Here is a 23,548-nt window from a genome sequence, read left to right as displayed (position 1 = left end):
CCGGGGACCCACTTGAGTAACTCACTCACTGATCGTCCCCGCAGTGGTCTGACCAACTCCCCTTTTTGCCTTGGCTGCTAGGGCACTCTGGGTTTGGCACTAGTACCCCCCAAAGTTATCATCTCACTCAGGTATGTAGGGTGGCTGACTTGATACTCTGGTTCTTCTTAGACCTCCGTCTCCCAGTCAAGACTTTCTTGGTTGTGAGAAGAGCAGGGACAAATGGCACAAGTCATAGACCCAGGGGTGCAAAGAGATGACGTTATTTTATTTTCTTCTGTATCTGAGTTTATCTAGTCGCTGCTTGGTAAACTCGGTCGAGCTGAGGGTTTTGACTTCTCCTGCTTCCCCAACGTGGGCAGGAGGGGGTTCTTCATTCAGGGAGCAGAGCGGCCCCCCCTGGTGCTGGGCCCATGTCTGGCCCTGGCCTTGAAGAATGCAGTGAAGCTTGAGAAACCGGAGTGAGTGTCAGACAAGCCAGCTCAGGGTCCCACGGCCTTTTCTTTGTTCAGCAGACTGAGGCATGAAGGTGGGGTACAGGCCTCCCTTTCAGGAGCTCCAGGGATGGAGGTCATGGGCTGGAGCCCAGTACAGTAGTGGGAGCCCAGGGGGAGGATCCTGAAGGAAGAGGAGGCGGCAAATGCCAGCCCGGATCTCAGCATCTGGTCAAGCCGCAGCTCGTCCCCAGGCTCGCACCTCCTGTCATGGCCCCTCTGAAGCCATGTTGGCTGCCTGTGCCAGAAGCCGTGGAAGTGGGCAAGAGCCATGGACACTATTCTAGAACTTTCATCCTTCTGTGCCAACATACTGACTGGTCCTTAGTGGGAGCCTCGCTGTTATATCCTGTTCCTCCTTCTCTTCCGTTCACCCCATCTGCTCGCTTCGTCCCTTCCCACACCTGTGCTTTCTGCCAGGCCTTCCCGTGGCCATGTGTGGTCCTGGTGTCTGTGGACGAGGGAGAGCCTCTCAGGGTGTCGCAGGAACAGACTGTGCCCTGCCCTCAAACTCGAGTCCCACCGTGGCTGAAGCCGCTCCCATAGCAAGTGTGGTCCGTCCTCTGCGGGACAGATGGTGGACCCAGGCTGGGGACTCGGCAGTCCTCTAGATTTAGATAGAAGAGCAAACTGAAGCTCCTCTTTTTTGGGTTTTTGGTACTTTTACATTGTTCATCTCCTTCACTCACTTTCAACATTTATTTAAGCGTCAGCCAGCAAAGTCCATGCTTTTGTTGTGACTCAGTTCAACCCAGCAGATAGTCACGGAACACACTGAAGGGACACAGTCCTGTGCCAGGCATCCGGTTGATTCCAGGTGCCTCCATTATGGTCCCTGCCACCAAGGAGGAGCCCATCACAGGGAGGAGTCCCAGGGAGGCTCCTGTCACATGGAGAACGTGAGAAGCGAGAAGCGGCAGAAGGGAAGGACAGATAAGCTGATGTGAGAGCACAGAGGAGGCAGACAATGAACCCGGCCCCCCAGGGCCTCTGAGGAAGCATCCGGCAGGCCGCCTGCGTGGGGCCTGGAAGGAAGGTGAAGATGCTCCTCCTAGAAGCAGCCACGGGCAGAGGCTTCAATCTTTTTTTCTGAATGTCAGGGAGCGTTGACAGAACAGAACAAGCATTCCATCCAGGGGTGTCCCTATGTATTTTCTCAACACAGGTGCTCTTGGCAGTCATTGAGGTTAGATGGGATGAGAATGCCCCTCGGATGGCGGACTCACACCGGAAGACTGACCTCTGTCTTCTGGACTGAGAGGTCTTCAGTGGGTGAAGGTACTCAGAGAAGTTTACTGTGGACAGCAGAAGGCAGTGACCACCATGGATGTGAAGAGGCCCTTTTTCAAGTTTGTGGCTAAACTTAGCCAGCAGCAGGCAGACTTATTATGGAAAGGTCCTTAAATGCTCTGGGCTGGGGGGAAAAAAATTGCAAGCTTAGTTGCAGTCAGTCAGGAGCATCCAAAAGAAACTTCCCAGAGAAATGGAGCGTTTAATGATTAGCATTTGTGTGAAGCTGCTGGAAAGAAAGCCTCTTTATCACTCCTGCATTTTTTCCTGTTATGTTGATGCTGGAAAACGATGCCGGAATGAAGCTCAGAAAACACAGGCTGCGGTCTTACATGCTGGCTGCACAACTTTGAAGTGTGCCCATGTCTTGGTATTGGGAGTCGACACTCTTTTACAGAGACGAGTGATGGGCTGTTCCTGAGCAGGACTCATATCGGCCTTTTCACATTTGACTACCTGAGTGCTATGTTTCTTTGTTTCCCGCGTCTTTTCCTTCTGCATCTGCTCGGCCGAGCCCTCTTTCCTGCAACAGCACCGCTCCAAAGCCATTGTAAGTCTTCACAACCACATCTGCATGTTTTGCTGGTGTATGTGTTCCCTTCAACTCCACCATGCCTGTAGTCACGCTGGGCGTCTCAGAGCCCGTCGATAGCCCTCGCATACTCAGTGATGGCATGGCAGCCTCGGACCCAGGCACCCGCTGGTCGGTAGTGGGCAGGAGGCTGGGAGTAGGGATTCCTCGTCTCTGCAGAGCATAGAGCCGGGAAGGGGCCCACGCACCTGGTCACCAAGGCCCTACCTGGGATTTGTCCTGGGTCCCACCCTCTCACCCACCTGCAGCAGGCGGCCTGGCAGAGAACTGGGGCCCCACAGGTTCTGTCTGGGGTTCTCTCAGCCCGTCTCCTCCTCCTCTGCCTCTTCTCCAGGGCCCCAGTCGAGCCCTTCGCCATCTCTCAGGTGGCTATCCATCCTTCTTTCTGACCAGCTCCCCTTGCCTTCTGTGTAGCCCCAGGAGCAATCTCTCTAAAACACACACTCACGGTGCTCCCTGTCCCTGATCAAATCAATTCCAAACCCCTTAAGGGGCATTCAGAGCCCTTCACAATGGGCATGCCAGCGGTGCTCCATCAGTGGTGGGTATTATACATGCCAACAGTGCTCAACCAGTGGTGGGTATTATGAGTCTCACTCTGGTCAGCTGAGTTTGCTGAGCCCCCAGCTGCCTCCGAGCAAGATTCCAGTTACTCCCAGGGCTACAGTCGCAGGCTGCCTCTGAATGCTCCCCTAAGGCTGCTGGCTCGCTGACTCAGGCTGAATAAGAGCTCTGTCCAGTGAGCGTCCAAGATAACTGGCGGCATCTGCCCGGCACCCTGCACTCGCCGACGCAGGGAGGCCGCACTGACGGGAAGCCGGGCTTGGTATGTCTGCCTTCCCGTCGTCAGCTCTTGCCCCAGCTGATGGGGGGCAGCCCTTTGCTCAGTGAGAGCCTGGTTCCCTCACTTGTGCTGTCGCCAGCTTTCTGCTGAGCAGCCGCGTTTCTCCTGCTCTGGAATCTGCAAGCACACCAAGGTTTATTTTTATTACATTGCCGCGAAATGTTCGAGAAACCTCCTCAGGCCTATTCTCAGGATGGGGTGGCCTGCAGGTCAGCACTTCTTCTAGCTCTGGAAGCGGAAACCAGAGCTGTGGGTCAGAGATGCTGATGTCCAAACCATAGAGGGAGTGAGGTGAGGATCCTGGGCATCTGCCAGCCGAGCCTGAGACCTTGTTTTCTACATCCCAGTGAAAGGCCTTCTTCGTCTGGTCTAGGAGCCCCAAACTCCCATCCTAACGCCTTGGTCCACACCACACCTTCCTGCAAAATAGAAGCGCACACTTTCTCTCACGGAGTATGCAGCCGGGAGAGTGGTGAGGGCTGGCTTTCTGCTCCACTCACCCTACGGCCAAGCACCCAGGGCACAGCAGCACAACCTGCACAGTGGCCGTGCCCACTCACTAAGATTCTTTGCTGGGCTGGTGGGAGTGGTCATTAAATCCTGGAAAAACACCTGTGGGTTGAAGGTTGGGGTCTGGAAAATTGTGCAAGGAAGAGAGGATGTTCCACAGATTCCTGCCATGGAGGGGAGTTCACTGTTCCAATCCCACAGAAATCCCAAAGAACAGATTTTTTTCTCCCCTGGTGGCTCGAAATGGTGTCTTGTTGGGCCCACAGCTGTGGGATGGGAGACATGGAGCGATGGACTTGGTTACACCATGGGACAGGGTGCAGGCTCCCCAGCCAGACAGACCTGGATTTGAATCCTGTGTGCCCTGTATCGAGCTGTGTCGCCCTGGCACAGCATTGATGCGTCTGGTTTCCAGTCATCAGCTCTTGTCCCCCAGCTGGTGGGGGGGCATTGAACTCTCTCTGAGCCTCGCTTTCTTTATTTGTAAAATGGGAACATTGCAGAGATGTGAAAATGTTGGCAGAGGACTGAGATTTTAGAGGCCCTGCACATGAAAGATGACGGTGGCTTCAAGATGTAGATCAAAATAAAGCAAAGCAAAACTATAAAGTAGGAATAGGAAAATATAGTAAGTCATGATTTTCCTATTGATGAGTATATTGATTCTTTTTAAATTTTTTGAAATCTCTTTTTTTTTGGAAAATTGTTTTTAGTGCTCCTGGTGTTACAAGTATGGGCTTAGGCTGCCTGGTGGGAAGTCACAGGCTGCTGGTTTTATCGTTAACCTTTGCCCTGGGCTCTCACCAAGGTTAGGAGACATACTATGGGCTCAGATAGAAGCTCGTTCTAGAACCTCGTTCTTCCCACATCGTGGCTCTTAACTCAGCACACTGCAATCGCTTACTGACCTGTCCGTCTTCCCCTGGAGACAGTCGGCTCCGTGAGGGCAGGGACCGCGTGGGCTCTGCGTCGTCCTTCTCTCCCCGGCACTCAGCACGCAGCTTGGCGGGGGCATTTCAGCACACGCCACTGAATAGATGGCTCATCTGGGCTTAGATCTAAGTGAGCTGTTTGCTGGGGCTCTCTTCTAGGAGGTCTTCCCTTGTGGGGGATGCACACACAGCAGAGGCACAGCGGTGAGAGGCGTGGCTGGAGGAGTGAATAGTGTTCAGATTGTACGTCTCTTCGAATGCTGAGAAAAAGCGTTTAGAAACAGAATTCGACCTATTTTGTGTTTCTCCAGAATTGGAACTCAAAATGGGAGTGGTAGGAAGGTAGATTTGGGCTATTTTGGGGACAAACTTTTTATAATTGTTTCTGTCCACAAATGGAGCAGGCTGCCTCAAAAAACAGTGAGCTCCAAGCACAGGAGGTCAAGCAGAGACTGGCCAATTGCCAGTCAGAAGAGATGATGTGCCAGGGGTTGCTGTGCCTGGGGAACTGTGGACAAGATCACCTCTGTGTGTTCTGTCCTTAGGAGCCGAGAGTAGTCGGTCAAAGGAATCCCTCTTTAGTGTGACCCAGACGGCTTGCGTGTGGAATTGGAGAAGCAAGGCGTGCCTGGGGGTTGTGTCGATAGTCACCTTTGCCCTCTGAGACCTTTCCACACCCTACCCTGCTGGTTGCCTGAGAGGGTGAACTTCATGGACAGGATTCAGTGGCTCCATTGCTCTCTGACTTCCAGTTGTTTGGCCAGTGTTGGGACTAGCCAGAGACAGTGGGGTGATAGAAGGCTAGGAGGGAGGTGGGCAGGGGCTGCATCTGTCACTGAAGCCAGGCTCCTGACGGGCAGCTCCTCGCAGGTCTGACCCCTGCTCCCCCATGCCCCTCTAGTCCTGGGAAGTCGTGCTTCCCCCTGATGCTAGCCCAGGGGTTCTTCACCACCCAAGTTGAGTTTCCCATACCACTGCCCACACGTGTTAAGTAACCCCTTCACTAAACCCTTTCTAACCACCTTCGAGATGCTCTCTTCGAGAACACCATCTACTTTCTGCAGACCGTTAGCATCCCTGACCCTCATTTTCCTCACTTGTAAAGAGAGTTTAAAAAATACCTCCCTCGAGGGCTGATAGCTCATGCTGTGAGCCTGAGGTGAGTTGCAGGGAATGCAGACTCCCAGCAGAAGGGCCGGGCACAGCACACTGGATGCAAGTGTCCTTCTTGCCTTCCTTGTACGGTTGGCAAACTCCCCCTGGGCCTGTCTGACCACACCGCCTCCTTCTGTGGGGGCCTCCAGATCCTCGCCATGCCTGCGCTGTGGGTGTTTCAGGTTGCAGCTATCCCGCTGCCAGCGGCCCCTCTTCAGGGACCTGCTCCTCTGACTGAGCTGGTCCACACCCGTACCTGCCCCTCCTTTCCAGTGACGTCCCCCTGCTCATGAACAGACTTTCCCTCCCTCGTACTCCCCTCACTTCCTCCCTGCTGAGTGTCTAGCTGGCCCTCCTTGAACCACAGGCCCAGAGGAAGGTGTCTGAGCGGTTCCTCTGTGGGGTCCTGCTGCCTCCCTGCCCAGGGCACAGCCAGGGGTGAGAAAAGCTGGATCATGAAGATGTTAAAAGGGGCCCACTCGGCCCCGTGGCACAGCGGTTGGGTTTGCGAGTTCTGGTTTGGCAGCCCGGGGTTCGCCGGTTCACATGCCTGGCACTGACCTACTCACCGCTCATCAAGCCATGCTGGAGCAATGACCCACGTAGAAGAACTAGGACCTACAACTAGGATATACAACTATGTACTGGGGGCTTGGGGAGAAAAAAGAGGAAAACTGGCAACAGATGTTAGCTCAAGGCCAATCTTCCTGAAAAAAAAGGGGGGTGCCCACTGAGATGGTTCTTGCTTCAAAATAGACAGTGAAAATAAACAAGGAAATCTTTCCAATTAATGGAAACACTTAAGTTATCTTTCTGTGTTCCAAATGCCCTGTGTTCACCGACACGGGACACAGTCTTCACAGCCACAATCACAGCGTGCATAACGTCTGTGCTGAGCTTTCCCACATGCTCTTATCATAGTTTCCGGTGTTTCCAGCTGGTCTTCCCAGTGGTCACTGTTAGTGACCGTGGAGCATTCACTCAGTAAATTAATAGACATAATTTACGAAGTCTCACCTCTGTTACAGCCCACTTTGCTTGGGGCTCTTAGTTCCTGCCGCTGCATAATTTCCTTAGCACAACTGCCAGCAGCAGGACAACCCCCTGAGAGAGTGTGACTGTGTCCTTAGCTCCTACTGTGGGCCGCCATATTGCTTTCCAAGAAGATGGTCCACACACACTTCTCCAACAGAGTGCAGCCGTAGTAGTTTCAACACCAAGCCACCATGCTGAACATGTTTTTACAAACTTAGTAGGTGAAAAATTGTACCTCAGGGTTGTTTTAATTTGCATTTATTTTGATTATTTTAATGGTAAAATGTTTCCCTATACTTGCTTATTATACATATATATGTATTATATATGTTGTTGTATATTATATGTATACATATTGCATGTTATATGTATGTTTGTCTATTTATTTATTAATGCTTGGATGGTTTGTTCTTGTCTTTTGAATTGATTTGTGGGCAGGAGGTATGTGTAATTTTTTTTGGTAATTTGCTAATAATTTTTTGCCCATCATTCATCTTGGTTTTTGGAGTTGAAGAGGACCCTGTCATCCTGCCCTGTTTTAGGCTCTGGGCTGTAGGGTTCACTGTCCCTTGAAAGTAACCCAGTTTCCATATTTTAAAACACAAAGCAGCCATTTTCTCTAACGAGTCTTTTTCTTTCCCAAATGGAGCAGGCTGGTCGTGGCCAAGAGCAGAGCAGGCAGGGTTGGGAGCGTCAGGTCAGACCTGCTCGGTTAGGCCAGAACCACTTGCTAATCAGCCAGCTTGGACAGCCACGTAGCCTCTTTGAACTTCAGTGTCTTAATTTTAATGTGGCTGAAGTAACCATGATGGAAGTTTAGTGTGAGGGTTGGATGAGGTCACGTGAGCTCCTCAAGCTCACAGGTCAGCATTAGCTGAAGCCGACAGCTTCATTCAGTGTTAAACCCAACTGCTTTTCTGAATTTTGTTTTAAAATGTCTCCCTTTTAGTGTGGTGTCTTTTTACCCTGCATAAAATAAAGTCGTAAATCCAAGCTTAAGTGTAAATATTGGCTGCCTAAACTTAAAATACAGGGCTTAGAGTCTTGAGTTGGGGCGTTAAAAAAAAAACAGGGTCCGGCCCAGTGGCATAGTGGTTAAGTATGCGCGCTCCACTTTGGCAGCCTGGGCTTCGCAGGTTCGGATCCCAGGCATGAACCGACGCACCGCTCATCAGGCCATGCTGTGGCGGCGTCCCAAATATATAAAATAGAGGAAGATGGGTGCAGCTGTTAGCCGAGGGCCAATCTGCGTCAGCAAAAAGAGGAGGATTGGCAACAGATGTTAGCTCAAGGACAGTCTTCCTCAAAAAAAAAATAAAATAAATAAAAATTGAAAACAATTTAGAGATCAATTGGGTGTCACCCACTGTGGCTTTGGAGAGCAGGGAAGGTTCTGGTTCAGCCCGGGGACCCCGTGGCGACCCTTCACGACCTTTGTTGACTTCTTGTCTCACAGGCAGCTTCAGCAGCAGCAGGCAGAATTGGAGGTGCACCAGAGAGATGGGCTGTCATCATACGACTTGTCGCAGGTGAATTTCTGGAACACTCTCTCCCAACTGGAACTGGCTCCAACCCAATGGACTGAGGACTAAATTCAACCCTTAGCTTGAGCCCCTCAGCCCACAGGTGTATTGCTCCACCCACCCTCTACAGTGCAGGGAGATTTATTTGGTCCCTGGGGGTCTGCTCACTCTTCCATGCAGAGCTGAGCCAGGAAGAGGGTGAAGCATGTGAAGCCCAGGTGGAGAACTATGAGCCATAGTCAGCCAGTCCTGAGAATGTCAGAGGGCTGATGGAGCTCCACAAGGCTGTGTGTGAGCTCCAGTGCTCAGAAGCCAGCAGGAACATTCTGAACCCGGCCGTCCTCCAGCTTCACAGCCCTTTCTCCTGCCTTTGTCTGTGTCCCTCCTCTCCGTACCCTTAGTCCCCCTTTCTTCTCCTCTTCCTCCTTCTCTTCCTGCTGCTTCTGGCACATGGAGAAACTGCAACATGTGTTGGTATTTGGCCTCTCTCATAAATTAAACTTTATGTTCACTTTTCCTGATATTTAAAGTAAGCTGATTATTTTTATTTGTCTCTAAGTAATCAGTGTGACTCCGTCATCCTTTCTGTGACCTCTGGTTCACACCCCCACCCATCTGTTCTGGCCTTTCATACATAGAAAAGCTCCCCACCCTACAAAATGTTCAAGCCTGAAATGCCAGCGATTCCAGAGGGAGGGGGACATGATAAAGGAGAGCTGGTGAGCGCTGGAAGCACACCTTCTGTGCCTCACACGTGGATGTATTGTGTTTTAATGTGCAAACAGGTTCCTGTCCCCAACCTACCAGCCGGAGTTCACGAGGCCGGGAAGTCCGTGGAAAAGGCAGATGCGATCTTTTCCCAGGAAAGGGATCCCCGGTTTGCTGAGATGTTTGCAGGAATCAGTGCATGTAAGTTTCCAAACAGCGCTGAGGTTGTAAGGATGTGGGTTTACAGTCGCTGTCAGCCATCTAGAGGTAGCCACCCTTGAGGGAGAAGGTACGGAGGGTGAGTCTTCAGTGACTGTCAGAGGGTATAAAAAGAGCACTGAATACAGGAGTCAGATGAGCCTCTACTCCTGGCCTTGCCTCTCACTTACCTGTTACCTGGGGCAAGCAGCCTGGGTTCTCTGACATCTTGTCTTCAAATTTGAGGGTTTGGAATAAATGAGCTCTATTCATCCATAGTGCAGTTTAGTTTTACTAAGCCAAAGACAAGTCCCTGTCAAAAAAATCTCAACTTCATCCCTAACGTAGAGAGGACCACATTTTAAAATAAAAATATGCAGTAAAAAAAAAAACTACCCACTATCCTACCACCTGGATATAATTATCTTTAATTTTTAAAAGTATGTCTTTTCTGTCTTTTTCTACGCATATGAATTCTTTTTATATATAAAATTGAGTTCATACTGTTTGGTAGCTTAATTTTTTCACTTGATAATTTATTATGAATAATAGTATTTCCAGATCATTAAACAATCTAAATCACTTTTATGGCTTTCGTAGAGTTCCATTATATGGATGTTCCATAATTCACTCAGTGAACCCTCTATGATGGTCACTAGGTTGCCTACCTATGTCCATATTGCTGTTAGAGAAAACGGTGCAGTTCTGAGTTGTCACATGGAACCCATGCATGTAGCTGCCTCATTCTCCCGCTCAGATTACCACTAAGATTAGCAAAATATAAAACTTAGAAATGTCTTTGGTGGATCCAAAATCCAGAAAAAAGTTTCCATTTTCACATGGTCAAGGAATTTCTGCAAGATACAGTGTAATCAGGATCAGTTGAAGGGAGAACCCAGCTGACTTACCCAAAGGAAGCCTGAGAAATGCTATAATTGGAAGGGAACCCTGGTAGCATCCTAGTAGGGCTGACGAGCTAGAGACAGTGTGGCTGAAGGGAGGACAGAGAGGCCCCCCGGCAGGTGAAAGAGAGCAAACCTCAACCCTCCTGTTGCCAGCATGTGTGGTGGAAGACCGCAGCTGTCACACCCACCCGGCTGTGGACCTGATGCCAAGAAGGCAAGGAGGGCGCGGGAGCTGCCTTCCGCCGAGAGCAGCAGGTGCAGCACAACACAGTGTCCAGTTGCCAACAGAAAACCTGGTAGCACGACATGGAAGCTCCCTGCAGTTGGTTCCCACTGGCCGTCCACACATGCCACCCGCCTACATCAGTGTTTCCTCGACTTGTATAGAGAAATACAGTTTCATCCAGCAAGAGGATGTGCTATTGTTGTGGAACATCTAAAAGGTTTTTCTCCTTTCACATAAGCCTGAAATGTTTGACCAGATACCCACAGCATTTCTGGGAAATTCATTTGAATATTATACAAACATAGACGCCTTCCTGTAAAGACGACAAAATAGAAAAAAAAAAATCAACAGACAAAAAAGAAGGAAAGGAAAATATCCAAAATTTTTCCACCAATCCATCTGCTTTCATATATGGAAACAACAGAAAGACAGTCTCAGACATGCGCCATCTACTTATACTTCCTGGAAAAACTACCTGCAAAAGATTATGCTTGTTTGTGAAATGAGTCAAAATATTAGAACACAGAATAAGTGTTAGGTTGGAAAAGCAGTAGTGATTAAAAATGAAACCACCAGCACCTGGAATTAGTATAAAAATTGTTAAAAGATACAAAAGATATTTAAAAAAATGAAAACCAATATCAAATCAATTCAGCAAAGATTCAGACATATTTTAGACTAGGGGTAATAAACTGAAATTTCTCATCACTTTATACTATTTCATCTCTGACATTTGTAGGGAAATATAGCTTCAAGTGTATATAAACATAACCACTAATTCAAGGGGAAAAAAGAAAAGAAGGAAGGAAGTCTTACTTCCAAACCACTTCCAGGAAAAGACAAGAAAATTTTTAGCAAATTGCAAAGTGCTCAGAAGAAAAATAGTGAGATGGCAAGAAAGTATGAATATCAAGAGTGATAAAATGAGTTGATGTTCAAGGACTCCTGATTGATAACTTCTGAATAGTATGCTGCCAAAATACAATATAACCAAAACACAACAAAATGCAACTATTTAACCTGAAAGAGCTGGTGGTGGTGATGCCTGCAAACCCAGAAGGAAAGTAGAGGCATCAGTATTGCCAAAGAAAGATTCCAAGCGTTCAGTGGGCAAAGAGGCTTACTTTATACAAGATAGAGTCTAAAATGAAGATATAAATGTCATGAACAGTGAAACAGGTGAAAGCCAAAATAATTAGAAACACGAGAAGATCCTGATAAAACTAAATTGTAGTAGAAGATTTCAATAGGCCTTTGTTCATCTCTAACAAATCAAGTAGATCAAAATAATAAAATGAAATGAAGAAAGATAGAGAAGATTGAACAATAAAATCAAGGATATTTAATTTTGTACCCTACAAATGTTCTGGAGCAGTTAGAAAAAAATGTGTTTCTTATTTACCCAAACCACCAAAAACTCTTAAATACATGAGGGGAAAAAAGGCTTGCATTAAGTCTGTAGTCAAGAGAAGTCCCTAAGTCTACCTTACTTCTGCAACTTTTAGCCTCCTCTCTTTCTCCCCAAGATCAAGGCCTTAGGATTGGGTTAGAAATACACACCAAAGTCTGAGCTTCTTTCACCCTGTAAGGATTTCCTACTGGGCCCACCATCACTGCAGCAAAAGGAAATGGACCAGGAAAACTGCTCAGTGCCTCCGGTTTATTAACACGTCACAGAGGTTGTTTACACATGTGGGCGATTCGGCACGTGGTCCCTGAAGCCTGCTCTCTTGGCCCCAAGCCCCTGAGCCTGAGTGTCCGTCGCTGCTCACATCCACTCGCTTGGCCATCCACCCCTCTGCCCGTCCTCCTACCCTCAAGCCAGAGACAGGTGCAGACATGAGGTCTGTCTAGTCACAAATTAATTGCCACGTAACCAACCTTTATTTCCTTTATCCCAGCTTCTAGTTGCAGGCGGGGATGTTAGGGCTTGTAGGAATAAGACGTGTAGGCATTTTGAGATTCTAGGGAAATGGGAGGGTGCTTCAGAGAGCCCTGGGCACCTCAGTTACCAGAGGGAGTGAGAGCGCTCCCATTCCCACTCCTGTTTCTCAAACCGCCAAGGAGAGCGCCCCCTTCCTCTTGTAAGATCCGAACAGCCCAGCTGGGGGTGGAACCTGTTCCTTCAGCCTCTCTGTGGGTTAGAGCGCAGAGCTCAGTCTTCTAATGACCATTCAGTGGGGCAGAAGAGCGTCGATTATGACGCATCCCAGCTGGGTCTGAGTCTTCGAACTTGCACGAGGAGCCCAGCCTCCCAAAGGAACCCTTGTGGAAGGTCGAGGAACACAGGTCTGGGGCTGCCCCTGGTTCGTCGGTCTGTGGGCCATTTCACCACCTGCTGGGTGAGGACAGCAGGTGTGGGCAGAGCACTGGGCCCTCCCTTGCTGGCTCATGAGCTTGGACAAGCCGAGCCTCAGTTTTCACACTTTAACAAATGCTCGAAACGTTGAGATGCTGTGTGCTCTGTTATCAGGCGCCGTTCTAAGCACGTCACCTATGTTAACTCATTGCATTCCCACCACAGCGCTATTATTATCGCCATCTTTCATTTGGGGAAACTGAGGCACAGGGAGGTTAAATAACATGTGCAAGCCACACCCCTAATAAGTGAACAGAGCTGGGGTTCAAGGCCAGGTTGCTGAACATGGAGCCCGTCCTCTCAGCCGTTGCTCTCTGCTTCCTTGCACATAATATGAGATGTGTCATACCCACCCCACGTGCGTGGATGAACTCCATAAAATAGTGTCTGAGGGAGAACTTTCATTTGTTCTTTTCATCTTCCCAGCTCTCGAAAAGGGCCTGCCTTCAGGTGGCCTGTGGCCCAGCCTAGGCATCAGAGCACAGCCTGATGCTCTCACATGCAGGGAAGGCCCCAGGACATGGGCATGCAGAGGCCAGGGCGGAGCAGGCTGCATGAAGATGGGCTGCCCCGAGCATGCGCGCTCCTGCTCGCCTACTCCCACCCCTGCACCTGTTCTCGGGGCTGCCTGCCTGGTGGTCGGAAGGGCAGGGCACCCTCCCATGTGACCCTTGCTCTGGTTTTCCTAGCGGAGAAGAAGTTGATGAGCTCAGCATCTGCAGCAGGAACCCAGCAGATCTACTCCCAAGGAAGCCCATTCCCCCCGGGACACTCGGGAAAGGCCTTCAGGTACATGCCCAGGATGGGGGTGGAGGGGTGGGCAGATGCCCCCTCACCAGGGACGCTCTGGTCTCAGAGCTCGGTTCTTTGTGCAGCAAATACTGCATACATCAGGTAGTGGTCACCATTCTGCAGGCCCTGGGCCAGCTGAGGTGGCTCTGGTTCTGCCCACGAGCCCTCGATGAGTTGCCATAGATGCGTGGTGTCAGTTACTCTTTCTCGGATGCGAAAGGCACCAGCCACTGTGTTCTGTGCGATGCCTGCAGGGGAGAAGGGAGTGAGTTAGCCTCAAGCCAGCACCAGGATGGGGCAGAGCTAGGGACACCTGACAAGGTAGCAGGAAGTGCCCCATCTTCTGGTTCCCAGAGGCCACAGCCAGATCCAAGGAACAGAGGATGACTCAGCCCATTGTGTCTGGGGTCTCAGTCTAAAGGGCCACTCAGGGGTACAGGCAGGGTGTTCAGCCTTCCCCAGGCCTGGCTCTTAGCATCAGGGGCCTCTCGTAGGTCACTGAGGAAGCCTGGACACCACCAGATGCAAGGCATGGCCCCAGTGCCTGCTGGGAATCAGGAGCACAGACTGGGGAGAACAGCCAGAACATGCTGGCAAAGCCCAGGAGGCAGGAGTGACACGGGAGGCTTCAGGTCTGGGAGAAACAGAGCACGAGACTGCGGGGGCTTGTGGGAGAAGAGGGACTTGAGGAAATGGGCTCCTGGAGAGAGTTGGGTGGCAATGGTGTGTGGGGCGGAGTGGAGGAGTGAGGCTGCAGGGGCACTCAGCACAGACAGTCCGGCTGGAGATGCTGAACCTGGGGGGGGGGGGGGTGTCACAGAAGAGTGAGGTGGGTTGGAGGGCCTCTACGGAGATGGAAAGGTGGCTTGTGCCCGGCTGGCTGTGCCAGGAAGGAGTCAGGGGAGGACAGCAGCCCCTGTGGGGAGCCTGGCAGAGGGAAGGAGCTCACTCAGTGCTAGTCCACGGCATGAATGAATTGATGAATGAATGAGTGGAAGGATGCCTGTATGGCCTTAAGCCTGTGGACTGGGCAGAATTTCCTGTCCATCCAAAGGGCCTGAGCTGGTTTGAGTGGGAAGGGGGTGGGGTTGCCCTGAGACTCTAGCAGAGTGGCGTTGCTACACACCTCTAAGCATGGGCTGACCCTGCATCCTGCTGTGGCCTGCTGCCTTGACCCTGCCTGTCTGCACCCAGGCAGCAGCTGCAGCCCAGAGGCCCTGGGCAGTGCTGGGCACAGAGCCTGCCCCAGCCCCAAGAAGGCCCTGCCTTTCAGCCGGGGCATCTTTCCCAGAGCCACCAATGCTACAGCCGGCTCTCATCAGTCAGTGCTCTGGGAGGGCGCTGAGGGGTGGGGAAGAGGCCCCCACAGAGAACCATGATCAGAAAGGGCCCTCCGAGGTCGTACGTTCGTCAGGAAGGAGAATGGGAAAGGAGTCCTATATCACGTGGGGAAGTGATTTCAGGGAGATGGGAGTGATATTCCCCTTTTACAACTTCTGGGGTAGTGCATGAATGTCTTGACATTCTTGGGTTCTCCCTATTTTACGAGGGACCAGATAGCATAGAAAAAATATTAAAATACAATCAGTAAAATTGTACCCTATCTTCTCTACTGGTCTACAACCTGCCTTTCTTCAAAACCTGGCTGAAACTCCCCTCCCCCAAAGCCTCCGTGTTGAGCCCCATTTCTCTCCGCTCGAGTCACTGGATTCACCTGAGGGCGCCCAGCACTCTCCCTGTGCTGAGCAGTCCCAGGAGGCAGGAGGAAGGGCCTGGAACGAAGTAGAAGTCTCTCCCTCTTCCCATCTTTCATGAGCTTGGTGTGCGATGGGCATAGCTGGAAAAACCTCGCGGAAGATGTGCCCAGCAGTGCACACAGAGAAAGACAGCACCAGAGGTGGAGGCTGTGGAGGGACACGCGGGGAGCGCCGTGTGACGCACACAGCCGGCGCCTAATAAAGACGTGTTGAGTTAACTGAAGATTAGCAGTCGGGGGCAGAAGAGGTGAACCGCAGTGTGCTCTGGGTGGCAGGACCAGGCCCGTCCAACAGGCTTCCACTGACAGGCTCTCCTTTCTGTTTTTAAAACGAACGAACTGACAGCCTGCAGCTTGTTTCCTGAATCCTGAAGCCCTGTAGGGGCCCAAGAGAACAAATTAACCGGAGCACAGTGGAGTGAGTTAACACAGAGACTGGTGTTTGCTCTGAGAAGCTTCTCTCTTCCTGGGAATCTTCTGTTTAGAGCAAGAGACACAGGGGCGGGTTTGGGGCTGGAGAGGAAGAGTGCGGGAGACGCTATGGGGAGAAAGAGGCAAGACTATGCAGCGGTGGATGGAGGGAGCCCTGAAGGGAGAGGAGGAAGACCGGGGCTTGCCACTCATGGGCGTTTTGTCCAGTGACTTCCTGCCTTGGAGACAGAGAGAGCGCGCGAAAGGGGGCCCAGGGCGGGCAATGGTGGGCCCGGCGTCTCAGGACAAGTGCATTTTCCTCTCTTCCAGCTCCTCCGTGGTGCATGTGCCTGGAGTGAATGATATCCAGTCCTCCTCTTCAACGGGCCAGAACATGTCCCAAATCTCCCGGCAGCTAAACCAGAGTCAGGTGGCGTGGACGGGGAGTCGGCCGCCCTTTCCCGGACAGGTATGGGCTCCGGGAGGGCCCTGCCCCCCGGGTGCCAAGAGGGAGCAGCGCACCTGGGATGTGCTTTCTTCGGATCCTGGCTGTGAGGAGGGGTGAGCGCTCTGGGCTGGAGCTGACCTCCCCAACAACAGCTGGGCGCCCGGGAGCACCGACTGCCCCAGTGGCACTTTGAGGGCTGGGTCCCCAACAGCAGCCTTTTCTCCGTGCAGTCTTGGCCTGGGGGAGCTAGGAGGAAGGGGCGGGCACACAGAGACCCCCCCATCAGGAGCGAGCCCTTCACCACTCTGGAGCTCTGGCTGCCCCTCCCAGGAGTGCATGAGAACACCCAGCTCCCTGGAGGCACTGTGAAGATGTTGGGCTGAGGGAGCTCTTGGTATTCACGGTGCCAAGGACCCTGTAACTGGAAGCCAGAGGACCCCGATCATTGTTTCCTGGGGGTAACTTCAATCAGACCTTTCCCAAAGGCCCAGGGCCTGAGGCCTGCCGTTTCTGGGCCCGCACATGTTGGCCTGACCCAGGCTTTGTGCCCAGGTGGCCAGGAGGGCCATGAGGAGTCACTGTCAGCCCAGAGCAGACTCTGCCACTGCCTGCTGTACCTGCGGGTGGAGTGACTGGTCTGGGGCAGGGGCAGGGACCTGCTGGTGATGCTTCCCATCTCTGCTTTGTCCTGACCGTAGCAAATCCCCTCTCAGTCCAGCAAGACTCAGTCTCCCTTTGGGATTGGAACGAGCCACACCTACCCGGCAGACCCTTCCTCCTACAGCCCTCTCTCCAGCCCGGCTACCTCCTCGCCAAGCGGGAACGCCTACTCCGGTCTTGCCAACAGGACTCCCGGGTTCGGTAGGTGGGGAATGAGGGAAGGAATTCCTGGGAGAGCCACAGAAATGCTTTGTGAACATCCTGAGTCAGGGCCTGAGCCCCAAGCTCCCAGAATCCTGGGACAAAGTCTGGAGGATTCCAAGCGCCTCTTCTCTCTGGCTCTGAGAAGACCAGTGGTGTTCCTAAGAGACTGGCTGCTTAGACCCTGGCTTTGTGGAATGCGTTTATCCTTTTCAGGGCCCTGGGACTACATTCCTCTGCGCTGATATCATCTAAATGCTATTTTAACCCTTTATGGCCCTTGGCAAGGTCTTTCAAGTCCCTCAAGTCAAAAACCCTATAGTCTTGTTTCAAAAAACTAGAGGATAGTTGTAGAGATGATCAATTATATAAATAAATTGTGTAAATAGTAAACACTGTAAAGTTATCCCTCTCTTTAATATTAAAAGAGGGGTCCCATTACCTTTGAGAACATCTCTCCTAGTGTTGTTAACAAAACCTCAGGCCAAACAGAGTTAGGTAACCGGCTCCTGGGGCGCTTCCCAGAAGCCTTGCTTGCTCACTCTGCGTGTATTTAATGACCCCCTCAGCACCTCCCAGGGCCCAGGCTCCATTTCACACAAGGGGCTCTCAGCGGCCCTGACCCTGGTGAGAGGCCTGAGCTGGTGCCCATCTTCTCACAGTGCTGTCACAGGGGACGTCCCTAGTGGCTCACAGGGCATTTCTCTGCAGAGTGGGTCACTCTGGGTGAGCACAGGCTGAGCCCAAACATCTGAATTTCCATTTCCCAAGTTAAAGGCTTCCATTTAAGCTCTCTGTCAGCCTCAGGGAACATGCCGTGCTATGTCCCTAGCCCATAACCTGGATTTGTCAGCTGCTCCCCACCCCCACCCCCTCCACTGATAGCAGCACTTCTGTCCCCTCAGCCTGAGGTCTTGGGGACAGCATTTCCTGACCCTTGTCTGTCCCTCCTCCTGGATTCAGCTGTCCCTCCAGCATTAATCCCATTTACCTGTAGCAGGTTGTCATGTTCAGCCTTTAGATGTCCTTGCCATATCATTCAGTGAAACTGAGTTTGGAGCACAGTGCCCGTTTCAGGAAGGAGAAGCCCCGTGGCAGTTGCAGTCGAACCAGACAGGAACTCACCTCAGACACCAGCCAGAGGCCAGAGGTCTCAGATTCCCAGCAGAGCTCCCACCTCCCTGTCTCCACATCCAGCTTCCTTACCTGGGTGTGGACAGACCCCCTGCCTCCTCCTGAAGGTGTAGGTACCTAGTCCTTCCTGGAAGCAAGAGGGCACCATCTGGCACTGACCTATTCACAAGCCTTCCTGAGGCCCGTGCCGAGCCCTGGGAAACAAGGGAGGAGATCTGGTCCCGACCCAGAGAAGAGCCTAGTCCAGAGACTGAGGCAAGGGAGACTGACAGCAGACGGCGAGGGGCAGGACAGTGCTGCAGGCTCAGTAGCTGAGGTCTACTGAAGGCAGAGGGTCAGCGGGTCTCATCTCGCAGGGCCAGGAGAGGCATTGGAGGAGAGCTGGCACCCATCCTGGTAAGGCCCAGGAGCATCTCATCGTAGCCATAACAAGAATGTGGGCAGGCCACCCCTGCCCCAGCAATCCAGGGCCGTTAGCTCTGTGCACTTGTCTAGTCTCCACTAGCAAATGCCAGGCCCTGAGGATAAATGGAGATGAGACACAGGAAGGCCAAGGCCCTGGGCTGAGGCCACTGCACAACTTGATGCCCAAGAACAGAGCCACATGAGTGGGGCTCGAGGCTTAGCAGCCACTTTTACAGTTGCCTTCGAGCTCTCACACTCAGATGATGATGATAATTATGACAGCAGCTGACCCATACTGGCTGCTGGCTACATCCTCCGCGTTTTACACAACTGAATCCACTTAATGCTCGTGACAGCCCAAGGAGGGAGATAGCATGATTATTCCCATTTCACAGATAAACAAATGAAGCACAGTGGGGTCGGATAACTGCCCACGGCCTCACAACTGGTATGTGGTAGAGTCATGTCTGTGGAGCCAAGATTCGAACCCAGGCAGTGCGATCTGAGTCAGTGCTCCCCTCCGCTACTCCATTCTTAACATCGTCTTCCAGTCCATCACTTACGGTATCTTAGAATTAAGCAGGAACTGGACGTCCCAGCAGAGATTCCTTGATTTATATTAACGAGAAAGGGCTGGACCCCTTTCAATGAGTGCACGGAAGAGACTATGAAATAGAGAAAGGACGGAGAAGTTCCACGTGGCCTTCCATCAATAGCCCCTTTGTTGACCTTGACACAGAATAGAACAGGATGCAGGTGGTGTGTGTTTGGAAGCCAGACCGTGGTGGAGTGAGCAGGTGATGAAGTGGGGACAGGAAGCGGAGGAGAGAGAGGGAAGGGATGCTCTGGCTTGAGATGGGGAGGACAACCTTGAGGGGGTGGGTGCAGGAATCGTCTGTGACGAGGAGCCCCCAGGACAGCTACTGTGCAGGCAGAGGAGGCGCATTTCACACCGGGGGAAGAACAGCGGTGTAGAGGGGCCCGGAGAGTAGGGTGGACAGCGTAATCTGTGGTTGAAACAAGCAGCCTCTGCTCCAGAGGGCTTCAAGGAGGTGGAGTCCTGGTGGAGGGGAGGGTGAGCTTCGGTGAAGGTCAGAGAAAAGAGGGTGTGGTTAGGAAGAGGCCTGAGTGGTTTGTGAACAAGGCGGTTGCTCCGGAGCACAGGGGAGGGGTGCAAGGAAGAGGACAGACGAGAATGGGTGAGTGGAGAAGGGACAGAGCAGTGCCCGTTAATGGTCAGTTTCATTAATTATTAAATAAACGTAAACCATTAAAACAACCGGCAGTGTTTACATTTGCAGTGGACACACACCCTGGCCCTGTGTGCAGGTCTGCGTGGCTTCCAGAGCCTCTCTGAGGGTATGGGCAAGACAGCTGTGCCTTGGGGCCTTGGTTGGGCCTGACGGGTTACAAGCATGGCAGCACCCCCCAGGACCTGGCCCAGCTAGTTGTCCTTGGCCAGACACCTGAGCCCAGAGAGGTCACAAGGTCAATCCTGACAGCCTCTTCTCGCTGCCTGGAGCAGGCAGGGGTTTGGGAGTGCCTGCTGAGCGGACTTGTTGAACATCACCCCGTGGTGGCCCAGGTGGCTGACATCAAGGGGAAGCAAGCATAACGGGTCACTTCTGAACAGTGCTTCACCTTCAGCTGGCCTCTCAGGGTGGCTCTGTGAATTGAGTTCATACACCGAGTGAGAAAATGGCCCTGCCTGGGTCCCAGCCCTTCTGTGACCCACCTGCTGATTTGTTCCACAAGCTTGCGGAGACTGTCCAAGGCGTTTCTTCCCTTTCAGGTCTATCAAGACATCTTGAATTGTGCCACTATTGCGTTTGTGTTTCCAATCTTAGTTTCAATTTCATTTTGACTCAGGTCACAGCAAAAGCCTAGTCGCTTGAAATGCAGCATCCAGAAGCAGAACCAGGAGACCACCCAGTCCGTTTATGGAAGCGGGGCACGGAAACCACACCAGCTTGAACAGGGAAAATTTAACATAAAGATTTTTAACTAATAAAAGGTGGTAAAGGAGGCCCCTGAGGAAGACAGGAGTGGCAAACGTGGGTGTCAGCTTCCATGTCGAGGCTCAGGGAAATGAGACGAGAAAGGAAGACCCTGGAGGAAGCGACCCCACCCCACAAAGCCTGAGATTCTGTTGCTGGAGGTGTGTCTGCCACGGACCTGCCAGTGGTGGACAAACTAGCGAGAGGCGGTGGGCTGCTGTTGGTCAACAGAAGCAGCCTGCCAGCTGGCCGAGAAACTCACTAGAGGGTGCCAGGTAAACCAGAACCGGTCCCAGGAACCACCCACCAGGTGGCCAAGAGTTTCATGGAGAGTGCCGGCCAGCTGAGCTGGTTTGCATCCCTGGGGTGAGAAAGTTGCTGCAGAGCACGGACAGCTGGGCCCCTGCCCATGGGTGGTGGACACACTGCAGAGGAAAAACTGTGAACCAGAGGAGAACCTCGTCCTCCGCGGCCCTGCTTGTCTCTCTAGCACCCTCTATTGACAAAGCCTGACCTCACATTGGCTGGCACAGGAGGAATGTGTACAGGGTCCAGTTTCTGCATCACAAAACAGGGCAAAGAAGGGTGGATTTAGACATAGTAGGCGATAAGCTGATAACTGGCAGAGATTTATATGACTTCAGTCCCTGAACTGTTTCTGTTTCAACGACTGCCAGGCCTCTGCTTGTTGATACTACCGTATTCTTTGGAGACTCCTGCATAGGGAGCTAGCGCAAGGATGCTCAGTGAAAGTGGCTCCGCAGGGCTGTGGTGGGCCAGGCTCTCACGCCCTGACTTGCTCTGAGGGTGGCATTCGCGCCCTTGCAGTGCTGGTTCTAAGTGACATTCCCATCTCATCAGTGTGCTTCCAGATCAGATGACTTGGTAGCACAGCGTGCCCATTGCTCCTTGTTCACATGTGCTTCTCTGTTTGGGAGGAGGCAGCTGAAGCAGCCCATTCACGTGTGACACGAGTCCCAGCAGGCGATGAGGTCAATCAGGTCACAACAGATAGCACTGACCACCCTGGGGAGGATCGTCTTTTACAAGGCTCACGAGACACTTCCCTCCCTTGGCAGAGCCACGTCCATCCCAGCCCACCCCACCCAGCCCAGCAGGCTTACTTTGGAGAGGAAGATTAAAAGAATTGTCATTCCAAACACGTCTGAAGATTCTTTCAGTGAGAAAGAGGACAAATAATCAGTGGGGCACAGTGAGGGGGGGGACAGGATCTCAGCAACCTGAGATGTTTGCAGACACCTTGCTCCTCATGCTCCCCAGCTCCTGCCCCAAGCTCAGCCCTGCGCATTCCTACCGGCAAATTCTAGAGAATTATAGAACTTCCCACACCTACTAGTTGGTGATGGAAAGATGAGGTCTTAGCCAGCAATCGTAGGAAATGAGGGATCCTTCTTGCGGGCGCAGTTCCTGGCCTAGAACTACAGGAAGTCCTCTGCCTGGAAGGCGTCTGTGAGAGAATCAGCTGCCCTTTCAGCTCTTTGCTGACTTGATCCAGCAGTGTCTCTCAGCCTCAGCACTGCTGCCATTTCGGGCCGGATAACTCTTTGTTGTGGGGCCGTCCTATTCTTGCAGGGCCTTTAGCAGCCTCCCTGGCCCCCGTCTACCAGCACTCCTACATTAGGACAATGAGAAATGTCTCCAGACGTTGCTGAATGTCACCTGGGGACACAACCACCCCTGGTTGAGAACCACCGAGCTGAAGCCAACCACACAGGACCTCTGAGCAGGACTTCAAATGAGCCTGGGATCTTAGGACAATTTCTTTTTTTTCTTTTCTTTTTTTTTTTGTGAGGAAGATCAGCCCTGAGCTAATATCCATGCCAATCCTCCTCTTTTTGCTGAGGAAGACTGACCCTGAGCTAACATCTGCGCTGATCTTCCTCCACTTTATGTGGGACTCCGCCACAGCATGGCCTGACAAGCAGTGCGTCGGTGCGCGCCCGGGATCGATACCCGGGCCACCAACAGCGGAGCGTGTGCACTTAACCACTATGCCACCAGGCTGGGCCTCGGACAATTTCTGAATCAGATGAATCTCATGAGGAAAAATGTTAGTTAGCAAGTGTGAGATTATAGCATTGAACACCAAGAAAAAAATTTTTTTAAAAAAGATGTCATTCCCTTGCCTCTACAACCTAGGAATCCACAAGACCCTCAAGACGAAAGCCCACCCCATTGACCCAGATGGTGGCAGCCCATGACACATTCTGTTTGGATCCCTGGGCTGTTGGTGGCCCATGCATCCAGCCAGGGCTGTCGCAGCCTCAACTTTGCTCAGGAAGCCAACAGAACAGAAGAAACACATCATATCTAGAACCCAGCTCACAGTTTGTAGCCATACATGTGGCTTTTGGAACAATAAGGTGACACAAGGATGTTGGTGACCACTAGGGCTTTTTCCACAAAAAAGCTTATGGGTACATCTTGGGGGCAGGCCATGTGTACCCCTGCTCACCCTCCATCTGCAGTTCAGGACAGTCAGGGCCAAGGTTTGGGCTAAGACCTCACGATGCTCTGTCAGCTGGGAGAGGTTATGTCATAGTCACTGCTCGTTATTTAGAGAGGTTGCTAATGCGTCCTGTAGCAGAGCCTGAAAGGAGGGCTTTCCCCTTTAACTCTCTGTCGCATGGGCGGCGCACTCACCCTGAAGATCGGGGCCTTGCCTCTAACTCCCTCTGGGAGGCCTCGGGTCTGAGTTAGGTCCCGCTCCTGTGTCCTCCTGCGCTGCTTGTGCTTCCCTCGTGAGCGTTCTTAGCAGTTCTAGTTGCCTAATTACTCATCTGTCTTTCTCTGTGGAGTGGGCCGGTCTTGATCACCACTGTGTCCCCAACACTGCTCAGTATCATGTACATAGTAGGCGATCAACATAAACCCGGCGTTTATCAAATGAACGCACATGGACTTCAGTGTCAGAAAGATCTAGCTTCAAATGTGGCTCGTTTATAAGCTAAA

General features: G+C 51.9%; 1 protein-coding gene across 9 annotated transcripts in view; it reads left to right on the top strand.

The window, feature by feature from the left end:
• Positions 1 to 23,548, top strand: part of ARNT2 (aryl hydrocarbon receptor nuclear translocator 2) — a 121,693-nt gene that overhangs the window by 86,883 nt on the left and 11,262 nt on the right. For 3 of the 9 annotated variants that reach the window (XM_058542601.1, XM_058542604.1, XM_058542606.1), the window contains exons 10-14: positions 8,309 to 8,381; positions 9,161 to 9,284; positions 13,461 to 13,560; positions 16,061 to 16,199; positions 16,877 to 17,039. In XM_058542601.1, coding sequence (XP_058398584.1) covers positions 8,309 to 8,381; positions 9,161 to 9,284; positions 13,461 to 13,560; positions 16,061 to 16,199; positions 16,877 to 17,039 — 599 coding nt within the window. Of the gene's footprint in view, positions 1 to 8,308; positions 8,382 to 9,160; positions 9,285 to 13,460; positions 13,561 to 16,060; positions 16,200 to 16,876; positions 20,416 to 20,447; positions 21,807 to 23,548 lie in introns of those variants that run through there. The other 6 variants (XM_058542599.1, XM_058542608.1, XM_058542607.1 and 3 more) reach the window with 5 other exon arrangements.

Source organism: Diceros bicornis, chromosome 5, assembly GCF_020826845.1.
Source record: "Diceros bicornis minor isolate mBicDic1 chromosome 5, mDicBic1.mat.cur, whole genome shotgun sequence".
Taxonomy (NCBI): Eukaryota; Metazoa; Chordata; class Mammalia; order Perissodactyla; family Rhinocerotidae; genus Diceros; species Diceros bicornis.
The sequence above is the reverse complement of the archived record's forward strand: the minus strand, read 5'-3'. Positions and strand labels throughout refer to the sequence as shown.